The sequence below is a fragment of the Mastomys coucha genome, unplaced genomic scaffold (assembly GCF_008632895.1).
Source record: "Mastomys coucha isolate ucsf_1 unplaced genomic scaffold, UCSF_Mcou_1 pScaffold7, whole genome shotgun sequence".
NCBI lineage: Eukaryota > Metazoa > Chordata > Mammalia > Rodentia > Muridae > Mastomys > Mastomys coucha.
The window spans coordinates 42,378,825-42,389,618 of record NW_022196913.1 but is presented as its reverse complement, the minus strand read 5'-3'; the positions used below and the strand labels follow the sequence as shown (position 1 = coordinate 42,389,618).

General features: G+C 42.2%; 1 protein-coding gene across 6 annotated transcripts in view; it reads left to right on the top strand.

The window, feature by feature from the left end:
- Positions 1-236: 236 nt before the first annotated feature.
- Cage1 (cancer antigen 1) overlaps positions 237-10,794 on the top strand; it is a 38,100-nt gene continuing 27,542 nt past the window's right edge. The window contains exons 1-3 of one of the 6 annotated variants that reach the window (XM_031358073.1): positions 237-533; positions 5,257-5,514; positions 10,463-10,550. In XM_031358073.1, the coding sequence (XP_031213933.1) occupies positions 5,407-5,514; positions 10,463-10,550 (196 nt within the window). In that variant the 5' untranslated portion in view covers positions 237-533; positions 5,257-5,406. Of the gene's footprint in view, positions 534-5,256; positions 5,532-10,462; positions 10,551-10,794 lie in introns of those variants that run through there. The other 5 variants (XM_031358071.1, XM_031358072.1, XM_031358070.1 and 2 more) reach the window with 5 other exon arrangements.

Genomic DNA, 10,794 nt, shown 5'->3' with positions numbered 1-10,794 from the left:
GTGACCAGGCGCCACGGGGTGTCAGAATACAGGGTTTCAGCACACAGGGCCACCGACAAGCCGGAAGTGCGACGCCGGAAGTACGGCTCCAGAAGTCCCTCCCCAAGCCCTAGTGCCCTCAAGGAGCGTGCGCGTTACGGTGGCCGGGAAAGACCAATCCGTGCTGTGAAGTGGGCGTGGTGCGTTGTTTGTGGAGTGGGATGTGTAGCACGCGTTGCTCCCCAGCCTGTGGCTCTTGCTCCACCATGGCGTTTCCGGTCGTAGAAAGCCAGCCTGTTTTTCACCGGCTGCTCCAGAAGACTTGCGTCCTCTGACCCCCTTCTTCCGGATTCCTGTGCGGTCCAGAGGACGTCACACTGGGGCGTTCGAGCGCTCAGCGACGCACCAGTTGGTGCCCTCGGTGGGGACGGTTGGAAGGTGTTCTCCCTCCCGCAGAGCCGGTGTGCCGGGAGGAAACCCGGAATCCTTAGCCAGAGTCCCAGAACCTCTATGGATCATGGAAGTGAGCACACTTTTGCTCTCTAGAGACGTTGGTGCGTTGTTTTTGAGATGCAAATGAGACAAGTGGTTGGGTTTTTTATTTTTTTTAAGTTGGAAAGTTAAAATTTTTGAGTTTGGCAAGAACGCTCGTGACACCCTCTTTCTGCCTGTATTTAAATGTTAAAATGTTAAGTATTGTCTTGCGCGCGCGTGTGTTTGCATGCTCATGAGTGAAGTTCAGAGAATAACTTGAGAGCTTACTCCTCCTACCTTGGGCTCCGGGAACCGAACTCTGGTCGTCCGGGCTTTTCCCTGTTCAGCCATCTCACAAGCCCTTATTATCCTCAAACGGTTTTAACTCAAACCGGATGGTGGTGGTGCACACGTTTAATCCCAGCACTTGGGAAGCAGAGGCAGGCAGATCTCTGAGTTTGAGGCCAACCTGTTAACAGACAGGGATACACAGAGAAATCCTGTTTCAAAAAAAAACGAACAACGGGTTTGGGTTGAATGGCTAACCGAACAAGCCTGGGTAGTAGTGGCTCACACCTTTTCATCCCAGCACTTGGGAAGCAGAGGCAGGCAAATCTTTGTGAGTTCAAAAGCCAGCTTGGTTTACAGAGTGATTTCCAGGAGAGCTAGAGCTACACAGAGAAAACCCTTTCTTGTAAAACAAACAAAAATCTAAAATTCTCTAGGGACTAAAGTGAAAGATGAAAACGATTGCAACTTATACCGAGCCGTAAGAGGCATGTACAGACTTGTTATTGGAGAAGATGTCTCAGTGGTTAAGAGCCTGGGTTTTGCTTCAGCACCTGGTTGGACCACTTAGAACCACTATAACTCCTATTGCAGAGGATCCCGCGCACACATGCCATGTATATACTAATCACACACATAAATTTTTTAAAATGTAATTGCAAGTCACAGGCCCATGGAAAAGAAACATTTTGCGTTTGGAAAGTGATTTAAGGCTTTACACATCCCTGTAATCCCACAGGTAGCCTTTATTTGCAGGACAGGAAAGGTGAGCCCAAGGTCAAATCCTCCAGCAGCCTTGCCTAGCTTCCTTAGCCTACTCAGTTATTTACATTTTACCAAGTGATAACATCGATTTGAAAACTGCTTCAGGCCGGGCAGTGGTGGCGCACGCCTTTAATCCCAGCACTTGGGAGGCAGAGGCAGGCAGATTTCTGAGTTCAAGGCCAGCCTGGTCTACAGAGTAAGTACCAGGACAGCCAGGGCTACACAGAGAAACCTTGTCTCGGAAAAAAAAAAAAAAAGAAAGAAAGAAAACTTCTTCAGTAAATTAAGTAATCTAACAATATCATTCAGGCAGGCAGCTACTAAGGATAGACAGAAACAATTTGATAATATGTCACTAGAATTCGGGGTATTTTCAGCCAGTGTTTAACTGTGTAGACCAGAGTTTATTAACTGAGGATTATGGTCCAATGATGGGGTGGGGAGAGTCGTGATAAATTCCCTACACCCAAAACTTGATTCATAATTTAAACTGTATGATGAGTCTGACAAACGTCTGGCAATATTCACCCATGATAACCTCACACAGCTTCCAGTGTTCTCAACACTATAACCAACCACAGCAACAGACTGCCTGAAATACCTCTGTTCAGATTTGAGACTTATATGTTCTTGTTAGGGTCCAAGAATAGCTGAAGGAAGGCCCCAGACTCAAATAGTCTGCAAAGTCAGAGTGTTTACTGCAGAAATTGCCAGCATTCAGGGACCAACCATTTATCAAAACGGTGACCACCTGAGGGGCTCATGGACCCCTTTATGAAGGGCTAAGAGAATTTTTCCAGAAGGTTTAAGTAATCTCTAATATTATTGGTAGGGGGCAAAGCAGTGACATTAGTACAATTCTGATTGGTTGATAACTTAGTTTCATTGTAATTGGTGAGACCTTGAAGAGTTTGAAACCAGCTCAGTTCTGGCCATGTTATCTCCTCCAGCTAGGTGGCCCAGGAGCCGACTCAGCTCCACACTTAGCCTCCCTAAGTCAGGGCCATCTGACTAAAGGCCCATTGTCAGTGGATCCTTCTGAGGACCCCAGTATGCTTCCCAGGGAATGAAAATCTTATTCTCAAGGTTTTTGGACTTCTCGTGAACAGCAGTGTTTTTACCGTACATTGCAGTTTTCTGGTCTTATAGAAATAATCGTTTCATTACAGAAAGCAGACCTAATATTTTCCTGGTCCCATTTCTCAGCATATAAATATCAATGTATATCTTTGGATGGTATTATGTCAGATAAACACACCTAACTAATATGTAAATTTGTTTTCCTATTTAATAAATGGTAAAATTATATGTATATCAAAAGAATTGTTTTAAAATAAATTTCTGTATAATTTATTATCAGTAAGTGTTTTATTTGTATTTCTAGTTTATATACAATGTAAACTTTATATAGTGAGTGGAAAAAGTTTTAAAAGCCCTGAACTAATCTGTCCCACTTCATGTAAAAAGAAAAGACTGTAAATGGGAAAATTGGGGGCTAGAAAGATGATTACAGCTGGTAAAGTGCATACTGCTCATACAAAGGACTGGAGTTTGGTTCCCAATGCCCAGGTCAGGTGCCCCCCCCCCCTTCCTGTGACTCCAGCTCTAGGGAATCTGACACCACTGGCTTCCTAGGACACCTTGAATCACAAACACAGACATACAAATACATACACATAATTAAGACTAATAGGAAAGTGAGGCCTGAGAAAGAAGAGAGCTGACATAGGCCAGCACTAGCCTGTGTGCAGGAAGTATTGAAAAACTATACTACTTGCTGGCAAGTATGATGTGTATATGGAAAGTCACTAACACCCTTAAAGTGGTGGTTAAGACTAAACAGTAAGCAGTGGTGCGTTATGAGACAGTAATGCAAATACAACATCACAGAGAATGTAAAGCTAGACAGGGTGCACTGGGTTTCGCCAGCTTCATACAAACTGAGTCACCTGGGAAAAGGAAAGCTCAGCTGGGGGGTGGCCTCCATCAGACTGCTCTGTGGGCATTTCTGTGGGGCATCTTCTTAATTATGTATTGTTGCTGGAGGGTCCAGACCACTGTGGCCTGAGCCATTCCTGGGTTGGTGGGCCTGAGTTGCTTTTTATTTAAAAAAAAAAAAAAATAGATGAGGCAAACCAATAAGCAACGGTCTTCCCCGGTTCCTACTTGAGTTTCTGCCCTGAGTTCCTTCCGTGATGAACTGTGAACCACAAGTGTAAGTATAAGCCAGGACCCCTTCCAAGTTGGTTTTGGTTATGTTTTTGTTGTTGTTGTTGTTTGGGTTTTTTGTTTTTGTTTTTTTGGAGGGGTTGTTAATAGCAACAGAAAGCAAACTATGGAAGGCTCAAGGAGAAGCACAGACTCAGGCAGATGGCTGGGACGGTAGAAAGCATCCCTTTGTACAGAGTATATTGGATAAATGATGTGGATATGTGGTATGAATGCCTCATGGACAAACGAGAATTTGGATTCTGTGGTTGGACCTACATATCCTATCTCCTGACAGATGTATATAAAAATACAGATCGGGGCTGGAGAGATGGCTCAGCCATTAAAGGCTAGACTCACAACGGAAAATATAAGAATACAGATCAGGTACCGGATAGTGGTGGTGTATGCCTTTAATCCCAGTACTTGGGAGGCAGAGGCAGGCAGATTTCTGAGTTCGAGGCCAGCCTGGTCTACAGAGTGAGTTCCAGGACAGCCAAGGCTATACAGGGAAGCCTTGTCTCAAAAACAAAACAAAACAAAACCAAAAAGGCATACAGATCACAGCTGCTCTGCCAGAGGTCCTGAGTTCAATTCCCAGCAACCACATGGTAGCTCACAGCCATCTGTAATGAGATCTGATGCCCAGTCTGGTGTGTCTGAAGACAGTGACAGTGTACTCATAGACATTAAATTAAAAAAAAAAAACATATCACTAGTGAGGACAGGAGCTAGAATGAACACATGGATTATGGACAAATACTTACAAAGGAAAAATGGACAAGGTCGAATGGCAGTAGCTATGGGTGATGACGTAGGACTTCTAAGATGCCTCCAGTTTTTCAACTTTTGCCTAATGTGGTGGAAGTAGACCAAAACAAAAGCAAAAACTGAGGCTGAATGCCAGGGTGGCAGCTCATAATTCCATCAGTCAGAAGGCTGAGGCAGGAGGGTTGCCATGAACTTACAGCAGCCCAGGCTACAGAGAAATTCCCTCTTAAAGACAAAACAAAGTTAAACCCAACAGGTGTGGTGTAGGAAACCTGTACAATGGTGGATTTGACTTCGTGTGTTGAAATAGCAGCAAATAGAAATTTTGTGAAAACTAAAAAGTTTCTGATAGTAGTTTGGAAATAGTAGACTACTTTGCTTTGTAGAACATTATTAGATAGAAGCTAAACACATTGGCTTGGTTTTACCCAAATTACTGTTTACTGCGATACAGAGTTGGAAAATAGCATTTTAAAATCTAGAGTAGTGAACTTTACGTTTTCAGAAAGTTCGTATGTGTATGCCTGCACACCACATGTACATGGTTCCCAAGAAGACCAGAAGAGGTGTACAAACCTTTGTGAACTACAATGTGGGTGCATGAATTGAACCCTGGGCCTCTGAAAGAGCAGCCAGAGTTCTGACCCTCTGAGCCATGTCTCCAGCCCCTTCATTAGCCTTCTTATTGTGAAAAGGGGTAAAAAGAAAGTCTTTGCACACACAGATGGACACTAAAAATGTTTCTTTCTCTTTTGTTTGCTTGTTTTAAAGAGGACTTCCGTCTTTAGCAGTTAGAAACACGGACTCTTCCAAAGTTCTGGTTGTCATCCCTGGCAGCACAAAACAAAAAGGAAAATTATTGCCTTCATCTTCGGTTCATGTACATCTTGAAGTGGATACTTCCATGAAATTTTAGAGAGTATGTCAGAGTCAGAAACGATGAATGTCAACGGTCCTCCTCAAGACTTGTCCTACTCAGACTCACCCTTGTGTATGGAAGCCACCTCCTCTTCCTCAGACCTGCCTCAGGTGTGCAACCTACAGTAGTAAGTTTGAAGACATAGCCCAGGTTCCTCTTATATGAACAATTTAGTTTTCAAAATAACGAGGGATAGTAAAAGATCACTGGTGGACCCAGAAGGAAGGTGCATGCGCAGACAGTGTTCTTAGTCTTAGTGTGCAAAGGGTGGAATAGTTTTACAGACAGACGGTGTTCTAAAAGAGATCCTTTCTGTTCATGAAGTTCCAGATGTGCAGCTAGGAGATGTGGCTCCAGCTCAGTCACAGACAGGATGAGAGCCCACAAGGGCCTGCCTCCTCCTCTAGTGCATCTTCCACTGTGCCTCTCTGAAGGTGACCAGCTGCCATGCGTGACACAGACAGCACCCATCCTGTGTCTTCATGAGAAGTCCCAGTGTCCTTTCCCAGGAAGTAATAGATCATGATGTCTCAGGATCTTCAAGAATGTTGACACTTGTAGCCACTAGCAGGAAGATAGGAAAAGAGTAAAAATGTGTTATGTTGTACCATATTAAGTTGATATAAAAAATGAACAAATAGGGGCTGGTGAGATGGCTCAGCAGTTAAAGAGCACTGACTGTTCTTCCGAAGGTCCTGAGTTCAAATCCCAGCAACCACATGGTGGCTCACAACCATCCGTAATGAGATCTGATGCCCTCTTCTGGGGTATCTGAAGACAGCTACAGTGTACTTACATATAATAAATAAATAATTTTAAAAAATGGACAAATAATGAAAAAATTCATGTAGTCCAGAGTATAAACTGGCAGAGGCTTCCTAAAGAGCTTGTTTAATGTTAGGGTAACATTAAACTACAGTTTAAAAGTCTATCTCTAGATAATATTTAAAAAGATACTCAAGGGCTGGAGAGATGGCCCAGCAATGTTAAGAGCACTGACTCCTCTTCCAGAAGTTCTGAGTTCAATTCCCAGCAACTACATGGATCTGATGCCCTCTTCTGGTGTGTCTGAAGACAGCAACAGTGTACTCATATACACAAAATAAATAAATCTTTAAAAAAAAATAAAGATACTTAAAGAATTGCCCATAATGGGGTAGTGAAGTGGCTTAGAAGACAAAGGCACCTGCAACTAAACCTGATGACCTGACTTCAATCTCCAGGCCTAAGCAGTAGAAGGTAACCAAGTCTATGCAAGCTGTCCTGTGAACATCACATGAGTCCCTCAGCACACACATGTCCACACACGCGCACACAGAAATAACTAAGTGTAATTTTAAAAGAATCATCCATACAGTCTTGTAAATTAAAAGTTAATCCATAAATGAAAAGGATAATCCATATAGTGCATAATTTCTAATCACATTAGAAACATTTTTTGAGTGGGACATAGTTAAATTATTTTATGGAATACAGTAGATAAATTATTTTATGGATGAGACCTTATGTACTACAAATATATACTTGCTGACAGAGAAGTAGTCACACTGGCCAGAAGTAGTCACACATACCTGCAATCCTAACATCATGGTTGTAAACTCAGGAGGACCCGAAATTTGAGGTCAACCTGGGCTGCATAGCAAAGTCCTGTCTCAAAAAAAACACTTAAAGACTTGTTTTATTAGTTTATGTGTATGTGTCTATGTGCAAGTGTAGCTATCCCACAGAGATCAGAAAAGAGCACCAGATCCCCTGAAACTGGAGCTACAAACAGCTGTGAGCTAGTACAGTGTGAGTGGTAGGAAATGAATTTGGGTCGACTGCAAGAGCAGCAAGTGATCTTAATCAGTTACTAAGCCATCTTTCCAGCTCTTCAATTTTCTTTTTAAGGAAAAAAAAAGAAAAATGGTCATATTGGCTTTTCAATGTAGTAAAAGGCCACTACCTAGGGGCTTTTAATATAATGTTTATTAATGTTTATATAATCTCTATATAATCAGAATTTTTTAAAAAAATTATTATTTTATGTATATGAGTACACTGTGGTTGCACTGATGGTTGTGAGCCATCATGTGGTTGCTGGGAATGAAGGTTGCTCTCTCCAGCCATGCTCGCTCAAGCCTAAAAATAGATTTATTATTATATCTAAGTACACTGTAGCTGTCTTCAGACGCACCAGAAGAGGTGTCAGATCTCATTACAGATGGTTGTGAGCCACCGTGTGGTTGCTGGAATTTGAACTCAGGACCTTCGGAAGAGTAGTCAGTGCTTTTACCTGCTGAGCTATCTCTCCAGCTCCTGTTCAGGAATTTTTAAAAATTGATTGCCTTATGTGTATGGGTTTCTTGCCTCAAGTATGTCTATTTATAATGTTATTTTTTATATTTTTCAAAATTCAAAAAAAAATGATCATGGTCTACTGTTAATCAGAGTCCAATATTATATATAGTTCTATGGGGGTTTTTTGGTTTTTTGGTTTTTTGATTTTTTGTTTTTTGGCTTTTCGAGACAGGGTTTCTCTGTGTAGCCTTGGCTGTCCTGGAACTCACTCTGTAGACCAGGCTGGCCTCGAACTCAGAGATCTGCCTGCCTCTGCCTCCCAAGTGCTGGGATTAAAGGCGTGTGCCACCACCGCCCTGCTAGTTCTATATTTTTAAAAGATGAATGGTTTAAATTTTATAAGGAGCTCTCCTGGGCTGAAGAGATGGGCTCAGACTGTAGGCTGATTCCTGCTCTTACAGAGGACCTGAGTTCTGTTCTTGGCATCCTAGTCTGGCAGCTCAGACTGCCCGGTGACTCCAGGTACACATGGCCTCTGTTAGCCTCCTCAAGCGCAGTGCTCATGTGGACAATGCCCCCTGCCCTACACACACACACACACACACACACACACACACACACACAATTTAAAGAATATGAGTATCTGGGCATGCCCTCAATACCAGCACCCTGAAGGTAGAGGAAGGTGGATTTCTAGGAGTTCAAGGCCAGCCAGAGCTACATTGTGAGACCCTGTCACAAACAAAGGAGCTGGAGAGATAGATCAGCTGTTAAGTGAGCTGACTGTTCTTCCTGGGTTCAGTTCTGGCATCCACATGGTTGCTCATAACTGTTTGGAGCACCAGTTTCAGGGGATCAAAAACCTTCTGGCCTTTACAGGCACTGAACACTCATGTGATACACAGACATACATGTAGGCAAAGCTCCCATACACATAAAGTTTAAAAAGGAGTTTTAGAAAGAATATTAATACAGAGAAAACTAGAGCTCAAAATTATCCATGAAGTTTCCTGAGAATCTGAATCCCAATAGGACTGTGTGAAATATAATCTGAAGACATGTCAGTGGTCCCATTTGCTTCTTAGTGATTTTAAGTCTCAATAGGAGGAACAGCCTGAGTAAGGAACTGTTTATAAGCTGGGGTTCAGTTTTTATTGTTTGGGGGCAATTCTGAGAAATTATTATTAAATAGAGGTTGATAGCAGTAGGATTTTAATACTATATTCCAGGCTGGCGAGATGGCTCAGCAGGTAAGAGCACTGACTGCTCTTCTGAAGGTCCTGAGTTCAAATCCCAGCAACCACATGGTGGCTCACAACCACCCCTAATGAGATCTAACATCCTATTCTGGAGTGTCTGAAGACAGCTACAGTGTACTTATATATAATAATAAATAAATCTTTAAAAAAAAAAAGAGGACTATATTCCTTGGCTTTTGAGACCAGTTTTCCCTCTGCTGCTCAAACTGCCCTGCTTCTAAAACACACACACACACACACACACACACACACACACACACACACACACACACACACACACATATATGCTATGCTATCTTATTTCTTTTTTTCTTAAGATTTATTTATTTTATGTGTATGAGTACACACTGTAGCTGTGAACCTCTGCTCGCTCCGGCATAATACACTGTTGCTATCTTCAGACACACCAGAAGAGGGCGTCAGATCTCATCACGGATGGCTGTGAGCCACCGTGTAGTTTCTGGGATCCGAACTCAGGACCTTCGGAAGAGCAGTCAGTGTTCTTACCCACTGAGCCATCTCACCAGCCCTATCTTATTTCTAATACTAATTTAATATTCCCTATTATCTTATATAACATTAAGAATACTGAAGAACAGGCTTACACGTGTTTATAAATTATTCAGTGGAATCAGGTGTCACCTCATGACTGGACTCTTATCTTTAATGTGAACTAAACAAACAAACAAAAATAACAACAAATATCTGTCTAGACAAGATTTAATAAACATTAAAGAATTATCTGAGCTGAGGCTAGCAAGGTGGCTTAGCAGTTAAAGGTACGGCTACTCAAACCTGATGTCCTGGGGTCAATTCCCCAAACCCAGGTAAAAAGCCACATTGGCTGGTAGCATGCATCTGTAAACCCATCGCCCCCACTGTGAGATGGGAGGCAGAAAATTGTCCTGAACTCACAGACTGGGTAACCTGGCAGAAACAGCAAGAGAGATCCTTACTCAAAACAAGATGGGAGGAAGGAATGACCTTCTGAAAGGACAAAGGATGTCCTCCAGCGTCCACACCAGCCATGCCATGTGTGTGCATCCCAGGATCATAGGAATAGAGAACAAATAATTACCCATCTTGGCATGATTGTTCACGTCGAATCCCTTGTAAGCACAAGGCCAGAGGATGTCATGGTTGAAGGCTGTGGTCCATGTGAGTTTCAGGAAAGTCTGAAAGTAATATCTGTTAAAACCCTGTCTCTAAAAGCTACCCCCCAAAATTATCACCAAGAGATATAAACATCCTCACTGCCCCTGTGATTCAAGATACATAATCTCACTTAAAAAAAAAAAAACAAAACAAAACTAAGTAACAGGTTACTTGTCATTTAATGTGACTCTTCTACCAGTGATTTACAGAGAGCTAAGTATGCAGTGGGAAAATGTACTAAAATGCATGTGGTGCCTGTAAGACAAACAAATTCCCACAAGAAACTGCACAGCAAAGTATGACTCCTTAGAAGAAGCTAATGTTTTCTTGAAATGTTAATAATGCTTTTTAAATTATTATACAGAATGAAACAAAAAATGTAAAGAGGGGAAATGAATCTACACACACATTCTCTGAAGATACTTATAGCCCAGAAGGCAGCTTGTTAGGTGGTAAGTATCCCTTTGCCGAAATAGACAGAAACCGTGTGTCCTGTGACAATACTAGCCAGGTACCGAGATAAACACTTTATACATAGTATACAGTAAACCCACAGGTAATCCTATGAGAAAGTGGGTTTTCTTTTTCTAAAATAAAAGTGCTTTTTATTTCCAGTTTGCATTAAGGATCTGATTTAACCAAGGCTGTGTATCTTTAACTAACAAGCTGCGATTCAAGGCTTCCCAAATGTATTTT